General features: G+C 43.5%; 1 protein-coding gene across 4 annotated transcripts; it reads left to right on the forward strand.

Annotated features, from left to right (window-relative positions):
* On the forward strand, nucleotides 1-26,978 carry LOC311235163 (protein FAM117A-like). 4 transcript variants are annotated; one of them, XR_014620135.1, is made up of 10 exons: nucleotides 14-119; nucleotides 672-820; nucleotides 1,315-1,460; nucleotides 6,409-6,504; nucleotides 8,759-8,875; nucleotides 13,400-13,528; nucleotides 21,241-21,442; nucleotides 22,837-22,972; nucleotides 24,856-25,267; nucleotides 26,935-26,978. XR_014620135.1 is itself a non-coding variant. In XM_084322524.1 (9 exons), exons 2-9 carry the CDS (start codon nucleotides 691-693, stop codon nucleotides 25,097-25,099), a joined length of 1,200 nt encoding a protein of 399 aa, XP_084178650.1. In that variant the 5' UTR covers nucleotides 1-232; nucleotides 672-690; the 3' UTR covers nucleotides 25,100-26,978. The 4 variants fall into 4 exon arrangements, 3 of the variants coding, with proteins under 3 accessions (XP_084178650.1, XP_084178649.1, XP_084178651.1); XM_084322524.1 differs by having other exon boundaries at nucleotides 1-232; nucleotides 24,856-26,978; XM_084322523.1 differs by having other exon boundaries at nucleotides 24,856-26,978.
* The last annotated feature ends 87 nt before the right edge of the window (nucleotides 26,979-27,065 follow it).

A 27,065-nucleotide genomic window follows, 5' to 3' on the forward strand; every position in this document is an offset into this window, starting at 1 on the left:
TTAGACTTCACACCGAATAATTATAGTGGAAATGTGACCTGAGGTTCGCTCAGGACACTTATGAGGTGTGGTTCATTAACTTTCTGGGGCTGGAGCGGCTTCCTGGTTCGGCGAAAAGGGTGAAATATCTCACTATTCTCACAAAGAAACTTTGCTCGCTGCTCGGCTGCTAACGAGAACTCAACACGAGCCAGCAGGAGAGAAAAAAAAACCACAATATCAATATCACCGGGTAATATTAGCGTCTATGCTTATCAACAGAAACGACACAGAAAGCAAAAAACAGTAGTGAGGTTAAGTGTGTTTTCCCACTTCGAAACGGTATTCATTCGACCCAAAAGTGTAACTGTTTTGAATAGTTATCACTACTTTACTAGCTGTGTAGCCACTGACGTTAATAAAGTCACCAGAGAGAGAAGGTAACGTTGTCATTTTTACAATGTACAGTTTCTACGTCAAATGACTCTTTTCTAGACTTTTCTAGAAACGTATAGATGTAGCAGTACTGTATGTCATGTGTGTCACTCATGTTATGATGAATTGAAAATGGGGGACCCTGATGTAAACAAGACTAAAGTCTTTCTCTGGTCTGCATCCCCTTAACAATTGTGTGTATTGAGCTGTACTGTACTGTACCCATCTGTTAATAAAGTTTTCAATCAATCAATCAGTGTCGGTGTCGCTGGCAACATGTCTGGCCGCGGTGGAGTTGGACAGAACCGGGGGGCGACGTGTGGTCCTCAGCCCCTCAGAGCCACCGTCCCATACCAGCTGCACAGCAGCAAGGCACGACCACATTCCAGAGATGGGAAGAAGTCAGGTATGGGAAACTTCATCTGGGCCAACGTTACCACCACGATTACATCTCATGTATATAAAAAATGTCTTTTTGTCTCGACTATTTTTGTTAGTGCTAAAAAAAAAGTTTAATACATTAGGTGTGTTTGAATCATGAATGGAGTCTTTACAAATCAAATGACTTGGCAGATCAGAAGATATTAGAACTTAAAAAAAAAAATCATTGTCTGCACATGACCGGCAAGTTGATTTGACCAAACATATACAGTAGCCGAGCTCTTTCACTAAGCTCATTGCAAGAGCGAGGAAAAAACTATTAATCACAGCTAGATAACGTCATTTGGTGCAGAACGAGTTCACTTCATAAAGCTCGTATCGTTGAAACGTACCGATTTAAAGGCTCGTACGATTCAACTGATCACTGACTCATTGAATTTCCACATATGAGAGTCAGCTCTTAAAAAGCCTACTATGTATTCATTGCATGTAAAATGAATGGCTCTCTACCATTAACAGCTAGGAAGACCAAATCACACCAGTTGACCCCTGGCATGAGGCGGACGGTCTCTCTGGATGCCATCGTGGGGCCCTACCTGCAGGGCCACTGGCCTAAAGAACCAGAGGGCCAGGCCAGCCTGTGCCGGAAGGACAAGTCCACCCAGGTCAGCTCCAGAATCCAGAAAGGCCTGTGGTTATTGGGGATTAGGCCTGGCAACGTTACGGTCGAGGCTACTTGAGAGAGGGTGTAAGAAAAATGAATGGAATGCAATGTTTCACCGTTGATATTTCCATAGCCAGCATGACCCCAAGTAAACCTCTTCAACATGATCTTGACTGTGTGTTGATGAGGCAGTTTTTTTTGGGGGGGTGGAGGATGAGGAGGGGCAGGATTAGGTCTGATTCCAGAGATGGGAGATTACATTAAAATTTGTTGTCATTTTACAGCACAAGTACAGTACAACGAAAAGAGGTTTCGTATCCAACCAGAGTGCAAATCTTACATTTAGGATGTATTGGACAAGGCAGGAAACCAACCTTTTTCTAAAAGAAATCTAAGATGCATCGCAACGTGGACGATTCCGCATCTATGCAGTGACTGAACATAATCGATTATTATAGCCTACTAACGGTGATATGTAAAAAAAAATTAAAAAATAAAATCCGGTTTGCTATTTTAGTCTCAAATGCGAGTGAAACGCTCACACTGTAGAGTCTTGACTTTAGGCACATAGCGCACACATTTACGCATATAACGTAGAACATTTGTGCAAAATTGCTGCCGTGAAAAATGGTTAGTAAAAGTTAGACGTACGTAGTACCTACTTACTGGTCACAGGAGTCTTCAATAACGTTTGGATGGTAATCCATTTTGTGAATCCATTTGTTTAAACAACATATTTGTTGGCAGACGGCTCCTGCTATCTTAACGTTAGCAAGCTAAGCATGCATAGCGTGACCTGTGTAACGTTAAGTAACTTGTGTTCCGCTGGGAAAGACTGTTCATCACTGCATACGACTTGGTTTTATCCAAACGTCCATTCAGAAACTTTGTATTATGAAATAAGACATTCTGCAATATCTCTGACTATTCCTATGCCCCTTGGTCTGTGTTCAGCTGACACACGCCCACTACGCAAAGCTACTAGTTCTCCGGTCATGCATCCACTCAACTCATAGAAAATACAGCATCAGGCTATTCTAAAAGTATTGATACTAATAAAATAGAGTATTGAACTGTTTTTAACAGCTGAGTATCTATACCTTTCTAGTATCTGTGTATCATGCAACACTAGTAAAGACATTTATTTTGACACTTTCTAAATAAAAATGTACCTGACTGCTTGTATTAATTGATGAAAAAGGAGCGATGTGCAGTAATATAGATTATAAAATTGAGGATGTAATATATTATTGAGATGCATCATCGAATCGTGGACAGCTGATCGTGAGGCCAGTGAAGATTCACAGCTCTATACAATGTACAGGAGATTAAACTGGGTATAACATTATACATTAGTGCTACTGAGTAATAGTGCTGCTGATCAGATGAAGAGTGTGTCGGTAGTGCTACTCTTAACCACAGCTAGGTGTATAGGCCCAGACATTGGCTGGCGGGGCCTTTTTGGCTGCACCCATCCACTGTGCCGTGCAGGCTCTCACCAGTGCTAGCCCCCCCCCACCCTTTTCTCTCGGTTTCACATCTTCATCCGAGCCCAGAGGAAGAAGCGGCCTGTGGGTGTGGATGGTGAAGCGATGCTGGTTTGTCTCTGATCGGCCTCTGTAGAGATTTGTACGTCTCAACATGTGTGCAGACGTGATGTAATATAAGAACTAGACCACTGTAGCCCAGCTGTTCCCAGAGAGGATACATGAGACAGTGTAGCCCAGCTGTTCCCAGAGAGGATATACATGACGGTGTAGCCCAGCTGTTCCCAGAGAGGATACATGAGACAGTGTAGCCCAGCTGTTCCCAGAGAGGATATACATGACAGTGTAGCCCAGCTGTTCCCAGAGAGGATACATGACGGTGTAGCCCAGCTGTTCCCAGAGAGGATATACATGACTGTGTAGCCCAGCTGTTCCCAGAGAGGATATACATGACTGTGTAGCCCAGCTGTTCCCAGAGAGGATATACATGACTGTGTAGCCCAGCTGTTCCTAGAGAGGATATACATGACGGTGTAGCCCAGCTGTTCCCAGAGAGGATATACATGACTGTTTAGCCCAGCTGTTCCCAGAGAGGATATACATGACTGTGTAGCCCAGCTGTTCCCAGAGAGGATATACATGACACAGTGTAGCCCAGCTGTTCCCAGAGAGGATATACATGACACAGTGTAGCCCAGCTGTTCCCAGAGAGGATATACATGACACAGTGTAGCCCAGCTGTTCCCAGAGAGGATATACATGACAGTGTAGCCCAGCTGTTCCCAGAGAGGATATACATGACAGTGTAGCCCAGCTGTTCCCAGAGAGGATATACATGACGGTGTAGCCCAGCTGTTCCCAGAGAGGATATACATGACTGTGTAGCCCAGCTGTTCCCAGAGAGGATATACATGACAGTGTAGCCCAGCTGTTCCCAGAGAGGATATACATGACGGTGTAGCCCAGCTGTTCCCAGAGAGGATATACATGACGGTGTAGCCCAGCTGTTCCCAGAGAGGATATACATGACGGTGTAGCCCAGCTGTTCCCAGAGAGGATGGCGAATATAACTTACCCTGCACCGTTTTCATTGAGGTTTCTTAGGCCAAAATAATGGTTTGTTTCCGGTTGCCGACCGACCCTGCCGATTTAGGTGCGACCCAATATATTTTATGAGTTTAAAAAAAATAAAAACTATTAACCCATTCTTCGCCAATCACATGTTAAGGCGGGTTTCTCCGCCATGCGTTGTCTGCCAATAACTCCGTAAGGCGTTTTTGAGATCAATATTTCATGTTTTCGTCATGGTATTCATATTTCACCCATGGAGTCTTGGGTGATGCTGTCTGGGCCATCACAACTCTGCAACGCTTCAATACCGCCACCTCGTGGCCGATTGACGAGTTGCCAAACCGAAAGTGCTCGGTCCGTCCCCTATTTTCGTCCGGCCACTCGCTTATCGTCCCGGGGCTCAATACAGACACCGTCGATATGAATCTTTGCCATAACTCAATAATCAACATGATTTGGACGTGTATTAGTAATATACAAACCGGAAATGGATCGCATCGATCAACATCCCATAATAGCGATCTTTTTGCTCCACTCATCGCCCAACGCTACGAGGAGACTGGGGTGAGTTTCAGCGTTTTTCTTTACCTTTTTCGATACAAACTGCTCTGATCAATATATCACCCATACTACATGAATCATTTAACGTCGGTCATTGAATTATAAACGACCCTCCGTTCACCCGCAGATGACCAGTCATGACGTTTAGGACCATGTACAGTTAATCTTTAATATAACGTTGATCGGTATCAAACTGCATTTGATCATCTAATATATGCATTTATGCCTATATCTCACGTTCTATGAAATACTGCAGAAAACGATAACATATTTATACTCTAGACGGTATTTTAGTATGAATGTGTGAATGAAAAAGTAAAACATTTCCTACATCCTGAACGATAGATAATTGATGTTGAATGGGCCATAGTAATGTCAATTTAGCAATACAATTTAAAAAGTTATAGCCCTGCAAAGAAGGTGAACATCTCCATAGACTTATAGCGCTGGCAGAGAGGGTACAATGATGGGTACAATGCCCCGGCAGAAAATGGGATTTTTTTTTTTTTGAATAAAGTTTCATAGAAATCTTAGTCAAACCTTTAGTATTATGGATATTAAACATGCTGGCAGAGTACATGCATCCATGTTGTTGTGAACATTTTAATTAAATAAAGAAATTCCCTATCCATAGTCGCCGTGGGAAAGAATAAAATAAATTCCCTACCTACCCATGGCCTTAACTGACAACCAACAGGAAACAAACAATATTTTTTGTTATGCCTTACAAATTAACGATGTTTTATTTGTCCTTTTATATGTGGATAACATTCAAATCTTAAATTGTACCATTATGTTCCCGTTTAGACAACAAACATAATGCTAATGATGCACTTTTGTTAAGATAATTGGGTGACCATTTTCGATCACTGTACTCGGGTCCCGTTAATAGTTTAACGCTGTTCAGATCGTGTTTTCCTAATCCGGTGACCTGTGACCTGTGCTAAAGGTCTTGGGAATTGTATTCATGTTGTAGTCATAACATTTTCACCTTTTAATTTTAAACCAAATGCTGCCATCTACTGACAACAGAAAGTGTTGTGTAGTATAACATCAACTTGAGAGGCTACCGCACTTCCGTAAACACCATCGCCCAAAACACATTCTAGATATTCCCACTTTTTACTGGTAATGGGGCGTGACCGAATTTGGTCCCAGACAATAAGAGTGACTGAGATTGGTCTACGTTCCGTTACATGACAGTGTAGCCCAGCTGTTCCCAGAGAGGATACATGACTGTGTAGCCCAGCTGTTCACAGAGAGGATATACATGACAGTGTAGCCCAGCTGTTCCCAGAGAGGATGCATGACACAGTGTAGCCCAGCTGTTCCCAGAGAGGATATACATGACTGTGTAGCCCAGCTGTTCCCAGAGAGGATATACATGACAGTGTAGCCCAGCTGTTCCCAGAGAGGATATACATGACAGTGTAGCCCAGCTGTTCCCAGAGAGGATATACATGACTGTGTAGCCCAGCTGTTCCCAGGGAGGATATACATGACGGTGTAGCCCAGCTGTTCCCAGAGAGGATATACATGACGGTGTAGCCCAGCTGTTCCCAGAGAGGATACATGACGGTGTAGCCCAGCTGTTCCCAGAGAGGATATACATGACTGTAGCCCAGCTGTTCCCAGAGAGGATATACATGACAGTGTAGCCCAGCTGTAGCACACGGCGATATCTCCATGCTGCAACAGCAATAAACGGAAAATTCCAAACATCTAACTTTTGATGTCAAAATGTGTCGATGCACTCAATCAATCACCAGTTGATAAGAATATGAGTGTATGTGGCCACAGGTCTCATTGTGTCCTCTCTGCCGCCTCCAGACTCCGGACTCGTGGTCGGACGAAGCCCAGGGTAGGCGAGGAAGTGGTGGGCACAAGCGCTCTGCGTCGTGGGGCAGCGCCGAACACCTACGGGAGGTAAGTCGTCATGGCAACATTGCTCAACCCGTGTTTGTGTACATGTACATGTATGTGTTTGGGTTGGGTTCAGCCTTGTCCCGTCAGACCCGTGGAAGCCCACGCTGCCCTCTGGGTCTGAAACAATACGCTGGCTGTTTGCACTGAGAGAGCCAGCCAGCGAAAACTACTGGTTATAAAGCAACTCTCACTGACCGGTAGGGGTGGGAATCACCAGAGGCCTCACGATACAATATTATCACGATATTTAAGTCACGATACGATAGTATTGCGATTCAAAATATATTGCGATATGCTGAGTATTGTGATATTAATATTGTGATATATTGCGATTTATTACCTTTTTTTCAACTGCAAAGTCAACATGTTTTATCTAATAAAATAAAATGTTCAGTCTGTTCATCTCACTTCAATAATTCTTATTGCAGCAAATGGGATTCTCTCAGACAGTTGTCAACACTGTAATCTGTGGTGCATGTACCTGAACTGAACTGTTTGTATTAGTCATATTCCAACTTAACTGAATACACGCGTGTGTGTGGACTACTGTACATTACAGGTATTGAAATGAACAATGCAACTTCCTTATACAAAAAAAATAACTTTTTTGCACAATAAAATATCGATACTTGGTGTCCTTGTATCGATATACAGTATAGTAGCGATAGTGTATCGATATTTTCCCCCACCACTACTGGGACATGTGTTTGGTGCTAGTCTTCACAAAACCCACAACCAAATATTACAGTAAAGGATGAAAACGCATAGATTTTCTGCTCGTCTGTAAGTCAGCCTGCAGCTCTATCCATGTAAACAAACGTTGGAAAATTGCACAATGGAAAACCGAAAAGGTCGAGTAGAGTAGGTACCATGCAGTGGAAAAGCGGAGTAGTGTAGGGATGAGCACAAGTAATGTGTTCCCAGATCTATAGTGTAGCGATGAGCATGATTAATGTGTTCCCAGATCTGTAGTGTAGTGATGAGCACGAGTAATGTGTTCCCAGATCTGTAGTGTATTGATGGGCACGAGTAATCTGTTCCCAGATCTATAGTGTAGTGATGAGCATGATTAATGTGTTCCCAGATCTATAGTGTAGTGATGAGCACGAGTAATGTGTTCCCAGATCTGTAGTGTATTGATGGGCACGAGTAATGTGTTCCCAGATATATAGTGTAGTGATGAGCACGAGTAATGTCTTCCCAGATCTGTAGTGTAGTGATAAGCACAAGTAATGTCTTCCCAGATCTGTAGTGTAGTGATGAGCACGAGTAATGTCTTCCCAGATCTATAGTGTAGTGATGAGCACGAGTAATGTGTTCCCAGATCTCTAGTGTAGTGATAAGCACAAGTAATGTCTTCCCAGATCTGTAGTGTAGTGATGAGCATGAGTAATGTCTTCCCAGATCTGTAGTGTAGTGATGAGCACGACGAGTAATGTTTTCCCAGATCTATAGTGTAGTGATGAGCACGAGTAATGTTTTCCCAGATCTATAGTGTAGTGATGAGCACGAGTAATGTGTTCCCAGATCTCTAGTGTAGTGATAAGCACAAGTAATGTCTTCCCAGATCTGTAGTGTAGTGATGAGCATGAGTAATGTCTTCCCAGATCTGTAGTGTAGTGATGAGCACGAGTAATGTTTTCCCAGATCTATAGTGTAGTGATGAGCACGAGTAATGTTTTCCCAGATCTATAGTGTAGTGATGAGCATGAGTAATGTTTTCCCAGATCGAGTACTGACTAGAGTAGCGCTCGAGCGATGGTTTAGGGAAATCTATTTTTAGAACGCATCTTAAAACGTTTGGCAGTAACGTTAAGTGTACAGTACTTACTATCCACGCTCCACAGCTGACCAGTGTTGTCTTCCTGCAACAACTCGCACCTCGCTGGATTTCAGAGATGGACTTCTGTTTCGGTGGCACAAGCCAGCACTTTTGGTGGTAACCAAATTAAAATAAAATAAATCGAGCACCCTCAAAAACCACTCTAGTTTAGTTGAAACGGTGAGTAATCGATTACTCGATGCCCGTCCCTACTGTAGCACATTCTCCTTTCTGCAGCTTTTCCACTAGAGCCTAGTTTCTCATGTCTCTTCCACCAAGCCGGCAGATCGGGTGGGATTCCTTCCTGCTCACAGTTCTGCTCGGACTGGAAGACCCTTGCCGTGGTCCGCTTGCACAGTTAACCTTGTACCCTGTCAGGGACTTCCTCTCTCTGTGTGCTAATTGACTGATGATAACCTCTGCTTGTCCCAGATTGCCAAGCTGAAGCAGCAGCAGCTGCAGCGCACCAATCCCTGTGCCTCAGGGGGCCTCGACAGAGACCGTCAGCACAGCTTCTCTCCAGGGACCTACAGCCTAGGAACCACACAGGTAGGGCTCTGCTCTGTCCACCAGGGACCTACAGCCTAGGAACCACACAGGTAGGGCTCTGCTCTCAGTCCACCAGGGACCTACAGCCTAGGAACCACACAGGTAGGGCTCTGCTCTCAAGCCACCAGGGACCTACAGCCTAGGAACCACACAGGTAGCGCTCTGCTCTCAGTCCACCAGGGACCTACAGCCTAGGAACCACACAGGTTCTGCTCTCAGTCCACCAGGGACCTACATCCTAGGAACCACACAGGTAGGGCTCTGCTCTCAAGCCACCAGGGACCTACAGCCTAGGAACCACACAGGTTCTGCTCTCAGTCCACCAGGGACCTACAGCCTAGGAACCACACAGGTTCTGCTCTCAGTCCACCAGGGACCTACAGCCTAGGAACCACACAGGTTCTGCTCTCAGTCCACCAGGGACCTACAGCCTAGGAACCACACAGGTAGGGCTCTGCTCTCAAGCCACCAGGGACCTACAGCCTAGGAACCACACAGGTAGGGCTCTGCTCTCAGTCCACCAGGGACCTACAGCCTAGGAACCACACAGGTAGGGCTCTGCTCTCAAGCCACCAGGGACCTACAGCCTAGGAACCACACAGGTTCTGCTCTCAGTCCACCAGGGACCTACAGCCTAGGAACCACACAGGTAGGGCTCTGCTCTCAGTCCACCAGGGACCTACAGCCTAGGAACCACACAGGTAGGGCTCTGCTCTCAAGCCACCAGGGACCTACAGCCTAGGAACCACACAGGTAGCGCTCTGCTCTCAGTCCACCAGGGACCTACAGCCTAGGAACCACACAGGTTCTGCTCTCAGTCCACCAGGGACCTACATCCTAGGAACCACACAGGTAGGGCTCTGCTCTCAAGCCACCAGGGACCTACAGCCTAGGAACCACACAGGTTCTGCTCTCAGTCCACCAGGGACCTACAGCCTAGGAACCACACAGGTTCTGCTCTCAGTCCACCAGGGACCTACAGCCTAGGAACCACACAGGTTCTGCTCTCAGTCCACCAGGGACCTACAGCCTAGGAACCACACAGGTTCTGCTCTCAGTCCACCAGGGACCTACAGCCTAGGAACCACACAGGCTCTGCTCTCAGTCCACCAGGGACCTACAGCCTAGGAACCACACAGGTAGGGCTCTGCTCTCAGTCCACCAGGGACCTACAGCCTAGGAACCACACAGGTAGGGCTCTGCTCTCAGTCCACCAGGGACCTACAGCCTAGGAACCACACAGGTTCTGCTCTCAGTCCACCAGGGACCTACAGCCTAGGAACCACACAGGTTCTGCTCTCAGTCCACAGTAAAACAAGTGCATATACCAAAACTACATGCTTAATACCTTTTTAGTATTACATTACTCATTTAACCCTTTCACTGCCAAAGGGTTAACCCTTTCACTGCGACAATACAGAAGGTTAACCCTTTCACTACTACTGTGTGGTAGTGAAAGGTTAACCTTCTCTAGTGTGGTAGTGAAAGGGTTAAATGTGTTGTAAGAGGTATTATTTTGTAAAAATAAGTGTTAAATAACTCTACATTCCGCCAGCCATCACTGATATAGAGTGTTTGGTCAGTAACATGGGTCTCCTGATATATGGGTTGGATGAAATTACCTACCTGGGTTCCATCCTAGAGGCAAATCTTTCCTATGACAAAATGGCAACCAATGTAATAAAAAAAAAGTCAACCAACTAACAAGATTTTTGTACAGGATCTCCTCTGGTAAACAAGAATACATTGAAGACTCATTCAAGGGTACTACTACTATGCTTGCACCTCATGGTACCAAAGCACCTCAAAGGCCCTAAAAACAAGGCTACAAACATCACAAAACAAACTGGTCAGACTACTGCTTGGCCTTACTCCTAAAACCCACCTTACCCCTGCCCATTTTGACAGCCTAGGATGGCTTAGAGTAGACAAAAGAGTACAGCAACTTGCAATGGGCCTGGTCTACAAGATACACTACTACACCACAAAGATACCCATGTACATGTCAAAATACTTCCCAAAGGTCTGAAGTCCACGACCACAACACCAGAGGGAGTTCCACAAATCATGTTCAACCCAGATTCGGCTCAAACAAGGGACTAGACACGTTTCGCAATTATGCCACAATAATGTGGAACGCCCTACCCACAACAGAATAGTAAGTGAACGGATTAAATGCTATTTTTCTTTGAACACATTAACCACTGATTTTCAACATGCATATCGTGAAGGACATTCAACAGCGACTGCTTTAACCCAAATTACGGATGATTGGCTGAAAGAGATAGATAAAAAGAAAATGGTTGGCGCTGTCTTGCTTGATTTTACTGCAGCATTCAACTGTATGTTGAATTTCAACATCATTAATCACAAATTCTTACTTAAAAAACTTGAATGTTACGGTTTCTCCTCATCTGCATTCTCTTGGATTCAAACTTATTTAGCTAATCTTTTTTAATGGGAGTTACTCAGAAGTTAAAACGGTAAGGTGTGGAGTACCCCAAGGAAGTTGCCTTGGGCCTTTGCTCTACACCATATTTACAAATGACATGCCTCTTGTCCTAAATAAGTCCTATATTTAAATGTATGCAGATGATTCAACGATTTACACATCAGCCTCTACAGCCAATGAATTAAATGCGGTCCTAAAGGCAGAGTTGCAATCAGTGATGGAATGGATAAAGAATAACAAACTAGTTCTAAACATATCAAAGACAAGTAGCATCATTTTTGGTTCAAACCATACAAGAACGAACCCAGTCTTGAAACTTTTGATAAGTGATGTGGTAATTAATCAAGTCCAGGAGACTAAACTCCTAGGAGTAACATTAGACAGTAAATTGTCATGGTCACACCATATAAACAATATAGTAGTGAAAATGGGAAGAGGGATTTCTGTTGTTAAAACACCATATAAACAATATAGTAGTGAAAATGGGAAGAGGGATTTCTTTTGTATTTTATTTTATTATTTTATAAACAAACATGACAACACATGATAAGATATACAAGCATTAGTTGTCAGAGCACATCCAATGAAATCACATTTTAGTTAATTGTCTTATATAAGATATACCCCTAATACCTGTTATCTAAAAACCTACACACATATGCTCCAGCTCGAACCCCCCCCCTCCCGGACCCCACCTTGGGTAGTACCTCCATTATCCCTCGCACCTAACCAGACACTACCAGTGTCTGGGAAGAGGGATTTCTGTTGTTAAAAGATGTGCTCATTTGTTACCACTAAATTCTATCAAACAGGTAATTCAAGCTCTGGTTTTGTCAAATCTTTACTATTGTCTGCAGTATGGTCGAATGTAACTAAGAATAAACTGAAAAAATTGCAAATGGTACAAAACAAAGCGGCACCTAATAGCGCTTCGCTGTGAGTACAGAACTAATGTTGCAGCGATGCACAGTTGTTTAACTTGGTTACTTGTCAATCATAAGTTACTTTGCTCACTCCTTGTATTCACTAGGAATATTCTTGTTACAAAGATCCCCTCAACTTTATATAACAATTTATCTATAAGTCTTGACAGACACAACCATTCCACCAGACATGCTTCTGCATGAGGTTTTACACTTCCAAAAGTGAGGTTGAATGCAATGAAGCGAACTGTCATGTTCCGTGGTCTGCAGGAATGGAACTCTCTTCCCAGGAAAATAGTAATGTCTGTTCAGAATCTTGGTAAAACAACATTTTCAACCAAAGATATTGACATTTCCTGATAGTGTTTACGTAAATGAAAATGTATGTCTGATAAAGGGATAGGGATGTATGTAGATGAAAAGGTATGTGTCTGATATGGATATATTATTAGAAGATTGTATAATTGGTTGATATGAACATAGATAATGTATGTAAAAGCTAAATAGTATATTATGCTGTATTGTATTATGAATTAATTATGAGTAGGTATTGTATCGTATTATGAATTGATTAGGAGTATGTATTATGAATTTGATAAGGAGTATTTATTGTTTTAATTGTCTGTATGCCATGTGAATATTGTGAGTGTATAAAGTCTAACTGTATTTTACTTGTTATGGACCCCAGGAAGAATAGGGGATCCAAATAAACTTAAACAACCGTGAAGGAATGTGAATCCCTACCCTCCTTCAAAACCGCTCTCAAAGAGCACCTACGGGTGGCTGCAATTAGAAACTGGCCCCTGTAAATGTCCAAATCCCCCCCACCAATGTACAGTTTCTTCCCCTTCGGATGTATATATTTTTTATGATCTCTTTTTCTCACACAGTTCTGTATATCTGTATGTCATAAATGTCTTGATGAATTGAAAATGGGGGACCCTGATGTAAACAAGACAAAAGTATTTTTCTGGTCTGCATCCCCATCCCCTTAGCAGTTGTTTTGTATTGAGCCGTACTGTATTGTACCCATTCTGCAATCTGTTAATAAAGTTTTCAATCAATCCTTGCGCTGCAACAGGAAATAAACTTGGGCCCATTTAGAATGTTGACGTTGTGATTTGAAGAGGTGTGTGTGCGTGTCCTCAGACCCAGCCGGTTCCTATCCCCCTGGCCCCCTTGTACAGACTGGCCCCTCGACTACGACGCAGTGTGGAGGGCCTCAACCAGGAGCTGGAGGGCATGTTCATCTGCCACCCTCTTCACCACCAGCGCAGGGTAACTACCTAGTACCTACCTACCTCACACTGCACCACCAGGGATAACTACCTCCATACCTCACACTGCACCACCAGGGCAGGGTAACTACCTCCCTACCTCACACTGCACCATCAGGGGTAACTACCTCCCTACCTCACACTGCACCACCAGGGTAACTACCTCCCTACCTCACACTGCACCACCAGGGTAACTACCTCCCTACCTCACACTGCACCACCAGGGTAACTACCTCCCTACCTCACACTGCACCACCAGGGTAACTACCTACCTACCGCACACTGCACCACCAGGGTAACTACCTACCTCACACTGCACCACCAGGATAACTACCTACCTACCTCACACTGCACCACCAGGGTAACTACCTACCAGGGGTGCACCGATATATCGGTCGGGTATCGGTATCGGCCGATAAGTGCCTTGTTGACTGCCATCGGCCTTTCGGCCAATAAGCTCAAATGTGCCGATGGCAGTGGCCGATAAATATCCGTCAATTTGTGTCGCGTCAATCTGGTCCACACATTCAAACTTTGAAAAAAGTTTCAGTCAAGCGACCTGCACACACAAGCTACTGCATCAAAGTTACTTATGATTAACGAAGGCAGGTCTAGCATTTCCAGACTTCTACTACTACTTTAAAGCGTACTCTTTAAGACCACTGATCACCTGGTTTGATTATCAAGCATCCGTATCCTGGAGAACATTAGAAGAAAACATTGTGGCACCACATAGACTGCAGGATGTAGTATACACCAACCTATCAATTAAGCAATGCAACATGAAATTTGGCCCTATTATTACACATATGATCCGGATATGGCGTGAAACACAATTTTTTTTTACTAACCAACATAAATGACATAGACACTCCCATATTTAATAACAATACACTCCAACAACCTATCAGATTTCCCAAATGGGAAAGAATGGCATACATACATTGGGAGATATCTTCAACGAACAGGGTTTCTGTAGCTATCAAGATATACATAACAAATTTAACCTCACCAGTTCCACATACTATTTCTACAGACAGTTATTAGCATGTTTGAAGGCTCATGGAGTCCCATTAAAGTTACCACTGGAGCACCACAGATATCACATTATTTTATGAAAGGGAGACATCGAGAGGTTTTGTCTCTGACTTTTACCGTCACGTACTTACATCTTCGTATGAAGTCCTTCCCCTAGACTCAGTTTGGAGGAGGGATATACCAGACTTGGAAGTAGATTTTGATTGGGCTGAAGTCTGGGCAAACGTTCGGCTATCGTCACGTAACCCGGATCATCAACAGATTAATCTTAATTTTATTCATAGGACTTACCTAACTCCTATTCGACTGAACCGTATGGGGCTTAAACAAGACTCTCAATGTTCCTTATGTACAAACGGTGATAGTGGTACATTTATGTATATGTATTGGGAATGCCCGCCTGTTAAGATATTTTGGGAAGAAATAACCACACTATTATCAGGATTTTTGTTTTTGACAATACCTGTAATGCCTTCTGTATTGTTGCTGAATGATGTCTCTCAGTTATCACACTCTGTACTTATAAAAAGGATAATCTTGTCCGGTCTTACGGCTGCCAAAAAGCTAATAGCATCACGCTGGATTCAACCTGATAAAATGTGTCCGAGGGTATGGATTCTTACCCATCTTGATGTGATTTACCTAGAGATATCTACCGCACGAATTCTAGGTGTTAATGAAGACAGCATAGCAATCTGGTTAGAAGTGGTGGAGAGGATAAAGCATTATATGAACTTTTAATCCTTGGTATCAAGCGGAATAATGGATGTATTCAAGGGGGGTCCGGTGGGGGGGGGGGGAAGAACGAGCAAGAGCATTTATGTGTTGTATTGTATTGTAATTAATCTGTGTATATCTTTAATCTACATCTATTTTAATTTTAAAAACCGGGCTATCATGATTGTTAGTATTATGTCGGTAATAGCCCTGTGATTTATAGTGGTTTGTATGTCATGTCAAAAAAATAAATTAAAAAAAGTGTTCACAAAAAATGATTAACGAAGGCATTCGTTTTGTGGCATTAACGCTATATAGTTACACGTTCAATAACATCAGCATATTTACCCGAACATAGCAAGCATTACTCATTCATATCTCTCACTTCCTTCCTTTGCTCTGAGAGCCCGTACTGAATTGTACCCATTCTGCAATCTGTTAATAAAGTTTTCAATCAGACAAATGTATAGAAAAGCTTTTATTATAACATTCGTTGCAGTAAAATCATTATGCCTCGTTTGGTCATCCTGCAGAGCGCTGGTAGTCTACTCGTGGCCGGCGGGGAGCTAGCGTTATTAGCTATTAGTTTGTTGTGGTTCTCGCATGCCGATCAATGGCCGACTTCCCGGAAGTAAAAAACAAATAAGCGCTTGCCGATTGGTGGTAAGAACAGCAGATGCGGGTGCAAGCGGTGTGACGTAATTGGCAGAATCGACTGTCAATCAAAAATGTTCTGTTGCCATCTACCTGCATTGCTTTGGTTGAGAGAGATGGTGCTCTTATTAAAACTCATACACTTTTTTGAAAGCCAGTGAGTATTGTATGACTCAGACTTCAGCAATAATCATGACTCATGAGCATTATAAAATAAAAACACACATGGCATGGTGGAATTAATACCATAAACATATTTCTTGATGTTTCCTTTTTTTAAAGAGTAAAGAGGCATATGTTCATATTGGTGAGCACAATTTGTAACACAAAAAGAGAGACGTGTAGCCTATTTATTTATTTAATATTTTATTTATTCATTTTATTATTATTTTATTTGTTGCCATGCCTAAAATAATAGTCAAGCATAGGGCTAAACATTTTCATAAACAATAATATATTTTTTTGTTATATGGTTATAATAAAAGCTTTTCTATACATTTGTCTGATTGATTGATTGAAAACGTTATTAACAGATTGCAGAATGGGTACAGTACAGCTCAGTGGACTGGAGGATGAAGACCAGAAAAAGACTTTCGGCTTTTTTACATAAGGGTCCTCTATTTTCAATTCATCAAAACATTTAGAGACATACAAATATACAGTAGTTTCATAAAAAAAAAAGAATATATATAAAACAAAAGAGAAATTATAATATATATAATTTTTTTTGCCACAAATATCGGTATCGGCCGATTGTGTTAGTTGAACAATCGGTATCGGTAGGGTGACCAAATCCATATGATCCAAATGCAGGACAGCGTGTCGATTTTGCGGGACATTTGTTGAAATTGCGGGACAGTAATGAATATGTATACAATAATCATGTTTACATAATGTATTCATTTTGATTGATTGTTCAAGTTCAAGTTCAAGTTCTTTAATAGTTGTCATACAGAAGTACAGAATACTTTCATACAAAATGCTTCTTACTGTTACGCTCCAGAGACTGTGCTAGACAAGATAGTATCAAATAACATAATAACATAATATAGCATGAATTTAGAAGAAGAAAATGAGGTCACAGTGTTCGGTATAGACATATGTACAATGTTCTGAGTTACCATATAATATACAATACACAATACTATGCAGTGTACTAATGTACAGTACTATCTAGTGCAAAGCAGAAATGGGATGAGGTACAATTTTAGGTACAATTTACAGTAAGGTGTACGAGTTGTAGTGCAATCCTTCATCCATAAATATAAAGTGTGGGGAGTGGGTGCTACAGTGTGTTTGTTTAAAGTGGGTGTGTGCTATAAGTGTGTGGAGTGGGTGCTACAGTGTGTTTGTTTAAAGTGAGTGTGTGCGTGTGGATGTGTGTGCTATGTGCGTTTGGTGGTTGTTGTTGTGTAGTGTTCATTCATTGTTCGTTTAGCAGCCTGATGGCCTGGGGATAGAAGCTTCTTCTGAGTCTTTCTGTGCTCGCCTTGAGACTCCTGTATCGCTTGCCTGACCGCAGCAGTTCAAAGAGGCAGTTGTTCGGGTGACTGGAGTCTTTAATGATTCTCTTAGCCTTGCCCTTGCAACGCTTGTAGTAAATGTTCTGGAGGGTGGGGAGCCCCCCTCCAATTGTGCGTTCGGCTGAACGTGTCACTCTTTGTAGTCTGCTTTGGTCTTGTGCAGTGCTATTCCCAAACCAGGAGGTGATGTTGCCGGTCAAGATGCTCTCTATTGTACATGAGTAGAAGTTCTTAAGGATCTTCTGGCTGACTTGGAACTTCCTTAGGCGCCTGAGGAAGTAGAGGCGTTGTCGTGCCTTCTTCACAACACTGTTAATGTGTGTGGTCCATGTCAAGTCCTCGGATATGTAGGCTCCGAGGTACTTAAAGCTGTTGACTCTCTCAACCGGTGCCCCGTCGATGCTGAGGGGGCTGTAGTCCTTGACCCCCGACCTCCTGAAGTCCACAATCATCTCCTTTGTTTTGCTGACGTTCAGGGAGAGGCTGTTTTCCTGGCACCATCCCGCCAGGATTGATAACTTTATTAACAGATTGCAGAATGGGTACAATACAGTACAGCTCAATACACACAATTGTTAAGGGGATGCAGACCAGAGAAAGACTTTCGTCTTGTTTACATCAGGGTCCCCCATTTTCAATTAATCAGGACATATATGACATACAGATAGACAGTACTGCTACATCTATACATTTGACATATTATGATCAAAATAACTTTCTGATTAACTAAAGGCATTATAGTTTTGTGGCATTCACGTTACCCTAGATGTATCAATAGTAATATAGGTTTCTTTAGACTAGAATAAGTTAAATGAACTTACTGTCTTGAAGCGCAAGTGCATTTGCCACGGAAAGCGCTCACGCAGGCAAATACAATTCTGATTAACAAAGGCATATTAACGTTACCTCGATGTATCAATAGTAATATACGTTTCTTTAGACTAGAAAAGCGCGCACGCAGGCAAAATACAGTTCTGATTAACAAAGGCATATTAACGTTACCTCGATGTATCAATAGTAATATAGGTTTCTTTAGAATAGAATAAGTTAAATGAACGTACCGTCTCGAAGCGCGAGTGCATTTGCCACGGAAAGCGTGCACGCAGGCAAATGCTTCTGATTAACAAAGGCATATTAACGTTACCTCGATGTATCAATAGTAATATATACCTGAATGTATAATGTGTTTTCTACCATACATACACTGAAACCCACCGAAAAGCGCGAGTAAAAGTAATTTGCCATTACACAGGGGCGCGCACACACAAACACACAGTAAAATAACGCTCTGATTAACAAATAACGCTCTGATTAACAAATAGTAATATATAGGTTTCTTTAGACTAGAATAAGTTAGATGAACTTACCATCTCTGAAAAGTTGCAGCAGGTCAGTGTGTCTCTGGAAAGTTGTGAGCTGGTCTGTAACTGTGAGCTGTAGAGAGCAATGGCCGGTTTTCAGAAATAAAAAAATCAAATGGATACTTCCCATTGGTGCTGAGCACAGAGGAGGCAGGTAAGCTTCCTTCGGAACACAGCCTCGCCTTCTGGTTGGTTGCATTTGGCTGCTTTCTCAAAATCGGAACGGCTGCACACTCTCGGGTGAGTTGTTGAAACAGAACAACCCGTGTTACCAAGTAAACAAATCACGGAACGATAGCCAGTTAGCCCGCACCATCCAGGTACTACTATAACGTTAGCTCCCAGTCCCAGAATGGTAGCCAGTTAGCCCGCACCATGCAGGTACTACAATAACGTTAGCTCCCAGTCCCAGAACGGTAGCTAGTTAGCCCGCACCATCCAGGTACTACTATAACATTAGCTCCCAGTCCCAGAACGGTAGCTAGTTAGCCCGCACCATCCAGGTACTACTATAACATTAGCTCCCAGTCCCAGAACGGTAGCCAGTTAGCCCGCACCATCCAGGTACTACTATAACGTTAGCTCCCAGTCCCAGAACGGTAGCTAGTTAGCCGGCACCATCCAGGTACTACTAACGTTAGCTCCCAGTCCCAGAACGGTAGCCAGTTACCCCGCACCATCCAGGTAATACTATAACGTTAGCTCCCAGTCCCAGAACGGTAGCTAGTTAGCTGGCACCATCCAGGTACTACTATAACGTTAGCTCCCAGTCCCAGAACGGTAGCTAGTTAGCCCGCACCATCCAGGTACTACTAACGTTAGCTCCCAGTCCCAGAACGGTATCCACGTAACCCCACACCATCCAGGTACTACTAACGTTAGCTCCCAGTCCCAGAACGGTAGCCACGTAACCCCGAACCATCCAGGTACTACTAACGTTAGCTCCCAGTCCCAGAACGGTAGCCATGTAACCCTCTGCTGGCACGTGCTGTGCAGTGCACTACAATCAACTCTGTCAGTGTAATAGCAGTCTGTGACGTCACGGTATTGAGAATCATACCGGCGGGATCTCGAAATACCCTGTTATACCGTAATACAGTCATACCGCCCAAGCCTAATTGCAATCACAGATTCCCTTTTTTATTCCATATAATATGTCTTTAATACATTCACCTTAGCTGCATGCTCTGCAGTGTGGCTTTCCCTCTGCGCTTTTGTTTTGAGCACATAGTTGTGCGTTTCCCAATCATCTGAAGTCAAGTGACATAGGATGCAGTTGCTAACGAGGTCCACCCATCCGTGGTAAGAGCCACGTCTTTGTCTTTGAGCAATTCCTTTATTTTGTCTGAGGTGCTCTGATTCCATTGGAGATTGTTCCATGGCTTGGCAATACGGTACCTTGGTTCCAATTCCTGACAGAACTCTCTGAAGCCCGTCCCATCAACTATACTGACCGGCCTCATGTCCTTGCATATGAACGAAGTAAGCTTCTTCGTGCAAGCCCCTTGTCGTGTTGCAGTTAGCGAGCTTGTGGCGGGAGTTGAAAAATAGCTAAATAGCTGTCAATACGTGGCTGTTTGGGTGGAGTTCCGTACCTCAGGCCATGCTCATTTCGGTGTATATGTTCGAGATGTGTCCTCATGTTGCTAGTGGTGGAATGGTATGCCATCTGTAGCTTACATAGCTTGCATACAACTTTGTCTCGAGGTTCCAAAAGTTTGCCGTCTACTGACCAAAATCCAAAGTATTTCCAAATGGGGCTTTTCAGATTCCCCGGAGTGCAAATCAAGATTTGTGAGTTGGCTATAATAAGGTCATTTATAGGCCTGGTATTCTATATTCTATAATAATATTTCAAATTGCATGTGTCTGGATGGCAGAATTCAGTACTGTATCTACAAAACATTTTGTTTAATCATCTTCCCTTTATTCATTTCCTTAGATTCTTTGTACACATGATCTCAAAAAGGTACTGAACGAGCTCAGTGGCAGTTTTTCATGTCTGTCTGGTCATTTTTAGCATGTCAAAGATGCAAAGAAAAATCATAATTTATATTCTCCTTTGTTCCATCACAATTTACTCAAGCCTAGTAACGGACACAATATTTCTGACACTGGGAATACATTCCATGAGATCCATAGATGTCCCTAGAACATGCAAATGGAACTTGTAGAAGTGGAGCAATCTTCCATTTACTTTTCAGAAAATAGGCCTAGGGTTTAACAGGTTAATCATATTGTTGTTTACCCTGTTTATTTTTCTTATATTCAGAGTTAATCATGTTGTTTACACTGTTTATATCAAATTGTATTGCCTATATTTACGTCTTTCTACTATTACCCTGCCCATACCTGTACCCCCTCCCCGTGCTGCTATGACTCGCATGTCTCCCCTAAAGCAACATGTTCTCTCTGCTCAGATCCTAGAGGCTCCTGATGGACACAGGGCTCCAGTCCCTCCCCAGAGCAGCAGCAGTGGATCTCAGAGTGACCCTCCCTCCATGCCCCTCTCCCAGACCTGCTCCTCCTCCTCCTCCACCTGCTCCTCGCCCTGCTCCTCTCCCTCCGGTCTCTCCTCCTCCTCCTCTGCCGCAGAAGAACTGCCTGGAGACCTGGACCAAGGTCAGTTCCTGATGCGGCTCAACATCACTGCGTTGAACTAGCTTGTCCACTTGTATCCGTCCAGTATCTATATCTACTTGATATTACGGTGTCTCTGTCTACTGATTACTGCGAGTGCCAAGTTGTGTGGTTGACTCTTAAGCATTTGGTCCCAAGTAAATGGTAAATGGTGCATTTATATATAAAAACTGCTTTTATCCAAAGCGCTTTACAATTTGTTCCTCACATTTTACCCATGAACTCACATTCACACACCGACGGTGTGTGAGGCGACCATGCAAGGTGCTGACCTGCTCATCGGGAGCAGTTAGGGGTTAAGTGTCTTGCTCAAGGACACTTCGACACGATATCTATATCTACTTGATATTATGGTGTCTCTGTCTACTGATTACTGCGAGTGCCAAGTTGTGTGGGTGACTTTTTTTTTTTTTTTTTTTTTAATCTTTTTCCCCGTCCATTTTCCTCCGATTTTCTCCCATCCCAATGTTAGTCGTATGCCAATTCCCAATCCCCTTCCTGGTCGCTGCGCACTTACCCCCCACAGTCAGATCATCTGGGAGAGTGGAGGCTATCACGTGCTTCCTCCAACACACGTCCAGCCAATCAACCGCTTCTTTTCACCTGGCAGCGCGGATCCTCCCTGAGAGGGCGTAGCGTGTGGAAGGATCACACTATCCCACTCAGGGCCTATCCGCGCTTAGCAGGCGCCCCGACCGAACTGTAGGAGTCGCTGTTTACAATGACCCGGACCCACCCCACCAGCTTCTCCCACCCTCTAATACTGCCAATTGTATTAGTGTGAACGGCCAGCCAAGCTGGTGACAACCCCGGAGCTGTGAGCTGGATTCGAACAGGCGAATCAAGCTCACAGCTCCGGGGTTGGTGACGAACGCAATCTCCGCTACGCCACCTAACCGCGCTTGTGTGGTTGACTCTTAAGCATTTGGTCCCAAGTAAATGGTAAATGGTGCATTTATATATAAAAACTGCTTTTATCCAAAGCGCTTTACAATTTGTTCCTCACATTTTACCCATGCACTCACATTCACACACTGACGGTGTGTGAGGCGACTATGCAAGGTGCTGACCTGCTCATCGGGAGCAGTTAGGGGTTAAGTGTCTTGCTCAAGGACACTTCGACACGATGCCTGGGAGAAGCGGGAATCGAACCGGGAACCTTCCGACTACCAGACGACCACTCTACCTCCTGAGCCACTGTCGACAAGTCTGATCAGTTCAAATATTTAGTCCAATAAACAGCCGGTCCGTACGCCCCAACGACTTTGTTTGTAAAGTAGGATTCTGTGGTCAACGGGGACCATGAGCGACACCTTGAAACAAGCTTCCGATTCTGAGCCCTTCCAGCAAAACCTCCTAATGTTCTCCATCTCCAGGTCTGGTGGACGGGAGGCAGCTGAGCCTGGGAGACGCCCAGCCCTCCTCCTCCTCCCCGCTGCCCAACAAGAGCTACTGCTTCCAGAGGGAGCCGCCGGAGGGCTGCGAGAAGATCCGCGTGTCGGAGGAGACCAGGTGGGCTTCTCGATGCAGCGCTGCTTCAGTTACATTCAGTCATTTAGCTTCTCGATGCAGCGCTGCTTCAGTTACATTCAGTCATTTAGCTTCTCGATGCAGCGCTGCTTCAGTTACATTCAGTCATTTAGCTTCTTGATGCAGCGCTGCTTCAGTTACATTCAGTCATTTAGCTTCTCGATGCAGCGCTGCTTCAGTTACATTCAGTCATTTAGCTTCTCGATGCAGCGCTGCTTCAGTTACATTCAGTCATTTAGCTTCTCGATGCAGTGCTGCTTCAGTTACATTCAGTCATTTAGCTGAACGCTTTGAACCAAAGACACTTTTTTATACAGTTGTGTACAAGTCAGCAGGAACTTGCAACTCTGGCAGCTAAGGGTCAGTAAGTTTGTTCATCAAATACAGTGACAGACTTGAGTGCATAGTAGTATAGAAAATATTAGCGTAGTAGTATAGGCATAGTAGTAGACAATACATAGTAGATGGTAGTATAGACATATTAGCATAGTAGGTCGTAGTATAGGCATAGTAAATAGTAGTACATATATTGGCATATTGGATGCATTTCCATTGTGCCAACATGTCCCCCACATTGCGTAGCGTTGATAGACTATTGACTATCCATGAGCAGAGAGACCTGTTGCAGACACGAGTGGAGGTAATGTAATTATAAAAAATGGCAACTGACTGTTTTGACTGACACATTAAGCATCATGTATGGTGCTGTGCATTGTTGCATCTCTGGAGCAAGACATAATAAAATTGGTGTGTGACTCTGCACAATATCTCATTATTGCTGCCCTAAAATACTCCCTAGTGTCTTAAGTAGTGGACAGACGGGTAGCAGGTTGTTGCGTTTTACATTTACCGGTAGTCATTTATTTTAGCTGAATGCTTTTATCCAAAACTACTTACAAGTTCTGTACGACAAGTCAGCAGGAAGGGCACAACTCTTTCAGCTGAGTAACAATGTTCATCAAACAGTGTTGAAACTTGGGTGCTGCAGTGTTGAGTGCATAGTAGTAGTAGAGAGAGTAATTATAGACATGGAAGATTATTTAGTGCTATTTTTTCATGAGCCTTACTGCCCTCAAAACTCTCTGTGGCGCCTTGTGGTCGAGGGCAGAGCAGTTCCCAGACCAGTCGTGATGCTCTGGGCTGTACCTCTCTAGCCTTGTGGTCAAGGGCAGAGCAGTTCCCAGACCAGTCGGGATGCTCTGGGCTGTACCCCTAGATGGCCTGTAGGACCGTCCTGGACCCTGAACCTAACCCTCTCCAGAGCAACCTCTCTGCTGTAGTCTACCACCAGCTCCTTGGTCACACAGACATGAAAGTCACAATATCTTCAGCTACATTGATAAACGTATTGTTCTACCATATACCCACCTAGCAACTTGCAGGGTTCCCACCGTCATGAAAATCCTGGAAAAGTAATGGAATTTGAAAGAATTATAAAAAGCCCATAAACTTTTGGAAAAGTTATGTACCGGTAAATTTGAAGGTAGTGGAGCCTGGTCAAATATGTGTGTGTGTGTGTGTGTGTATATATATATATATATCTGTACACTACATATCCCTTGCCTACTCTTATTAGTTACGTTGCTGGCCAGTATGACTAACTACCATAGTGTCTTTATACCTGCATCACTGTACATATTAATACTACAACTCTGTACATACATCTGATTAGCACTATTACTCAGTAGTACTAATTTATATACTTTATACCCAGTTTAATCACCTGTACATTGTATATTACTATCGCACTTAACTTACAATTGCACTCTGGTTGGATGCCAAACCTCTTTTGGTTGTACTGTTGTACTTGTGCTGCATGATGACGATACATGTGAACCTAATGTCGTCTCCATTCCTTCCCCCAGTGATCCTCGCGTCCCCCGGCCTGCCCTGCTCTCCTCCTGCCCGGACCCCAACAAGGTGAACTTCACCCCCCATGGTGGTTCCGCCTTCTGCCCCGTCAGCCTCCTCAAGCCCCTCCTGCCCTCCATGGACCTGCTGTTCCGCAGCCTGGCGATCTCCCCAGTCGGGGGCTGCTCTGGCCAGGGTACTGCCCCCTACCAGGCCTTGGGTCCCCATCCGGACTCCCAGGCCACCTCTGCCGTGTGATTGGTCCCGGGGGAAGAGGCCCTGTGTGGTCTGGTTGTTGGCGGCAGTGGCGCTTCTCTGCTTTGAAGACATCATGAAGAGACGACGAGGAGCTGGAATAATGGGCTGAACCATGTCCCGGTGAGAACCACCAGGCCGTTATATCCTGAACCAAACCTCCATGTCCCGGTGAGAACCACCAGGCAGTTATATCCTGAACCAAACCTCCATGTCCCGGTGAGAAACATGAGCAGCTGGTAAAAACCACCAGGCTGTTATATCCTGAACCAAACCTCCATGTCCCGGTGAGAAACATGAGCAGCCGGTAAAAACCACCAGGCCGTTATATCCTGAACCAAACCTCCATGTCCCGGTGATAAACATGATTTTATATATATATAAAATAGAATGGTTTCAATACCACCTTGTAAAAGAGAACCATATATATATATTACACATTTTATTTGAGATACAAACCAGCAGTCCGAAGACCGTTGGCCCCTAATCTTGGCCACGTTTAGCTGCCAGTTAGACGGTTCAAGTGGTTTGCAATGTTATATCCTTGGATACTCCATATATATATTTATTATATATATATATATATATATTTCTTTTTTTATTAGGAAATGACCATCCTATTTAGTTTCCACTCTACAGAAGAAAGGCGTTAGGAAATGGAGAGACAAATTGTACTGAGAGGAGGAAGTAATGTCCTCCTCGTGCAGAATCCAAAGTACCTACTTACTGGTCTCTAAAGTCTCAGATATGTCTAACCTTATTTTCTGTATCAGACTTGTCAGGATTTATTATTTTTATCCAGAGAAGTATCGCTGCGCACACACGGCGGTGTAAGACCACTCACTCACTCACTGACTGTTGTTTCTCTGGAAGTGCGATGATTTTGGGACCCCCTCACACACACACACTTTCTGCACAGATAATTCGTGGTTTCTTCTTTAAAGATAGCAGTGTAGACTCTCTCTCCACTTGGCCTAGATGGGTTCTTCTAACTGGGGGAAAGTTTTGGAATATGTCAGGATCACTTCATCCCTAACCCTAACTTCAGCACAAAAGGGTCTGATATTATTTAAAGTGCACCTGAAGGCAACACCCCTCCGTCACATCCGGTGTCTTTTTGTTTTTTAGTATTTAAATATATTTATCTAGATTTCAAGTGAAAGAGAAATTACTTTTTTTAACGACTAGATACAGGAAATGGACATTGTTGAAACGCACAATGGGATTCGTCGTACCTAAACCTGCACCCCTGTTGGCATTGGAAAACAAAGTACGACAAATCGGTTGCATTTCTTATTGTTTTTATGAATGGGACGTGTTGCTCCATGAATTCACTTTCTTTGGTTCTTTGAAGACTTTTAAAAAAAAGGATTTGCAAATAGTTGTGACTTCAGTATGACGGGTAATGAGGAAACATGCATCCCTGCTTAAAACTGTGTAAAAACCTAATATTTCTGTTCTCTACTTCCTATTTACTTGCCAACAGGTGTTTTGTACATATGTTAATGGATCAAACATAATATTTTAGCGTAGATTTTCAAGGTTTTGCCTGCGTTCTGTTGATTTAGTTTGTGAGGTCTCACAACAATGTTGACTACCTGACCAGTTTTAGTGGTGTAGAATTGTCATCCTTAATTTCCCTGGAAGCGTTCCATTGCTTCCTCTCCACCAAGCTGACAAGATGTTCAAATAGATGTTTCCCCTCAAGTAGGGACGTTTGCACAAATTGAACGGCTACTTTTGAGTTGCAAGTCTTATTTTTCTATTCACTTTTTGTACTTTGATGTAAATGTAATTGTATTAAATGTGTATATTTTCTATCTTTTCTTTTTCTCCAGTTATCTGCAACATAAGCTAAGGAAAAATAAAAAAGTGTACCGATGTCTTGGTTCTGCCCTCTGTCAGTAGAATGGAGGTGATGTTAATAAGAAAATTGTATTGGGTGGATTTGTATGCACTTCAAGGAGGT

Source organism: Notolepis coatsorum (assembly GCF_963971535.1).
Source record: "Notolepis coatsorum genome assembly, chromosome: 10".
In the NCBI taxonomy this organism is placed as follows: domain Eukaryota; kingdom Metazoa; phylum Chordata; class Actinopteri; order Aulopiformes; family Paralepididae; genus Notolepis; species Notolepis coatsorum.

Bases quoted from the DNA above. Each gene is read 5' to 3' on its own strand.
- LOC311235163 (XM_084322523.1), top strand. From the start codon at position 61: ATGAGGTGTGGTTCATTAACTTTCTGGGGCTGGAGCGGCTTCCTGGTT. The intron at 1,461-6,408 runs GTCAGCTCCAGA...TGCCGCCTCCAG, and splicing joins GGAAGGACAAGTCCACCCAG to ACTCCGGACTCGTGGTCGGA. The intron at 21,443-22,836 runs GTCAGTTCCTGA...CTCCATCTCCAG, and splicing joins GCCTGGAGACCTGGACCAAG to GTCTGGTGGACGGGAGGCAG.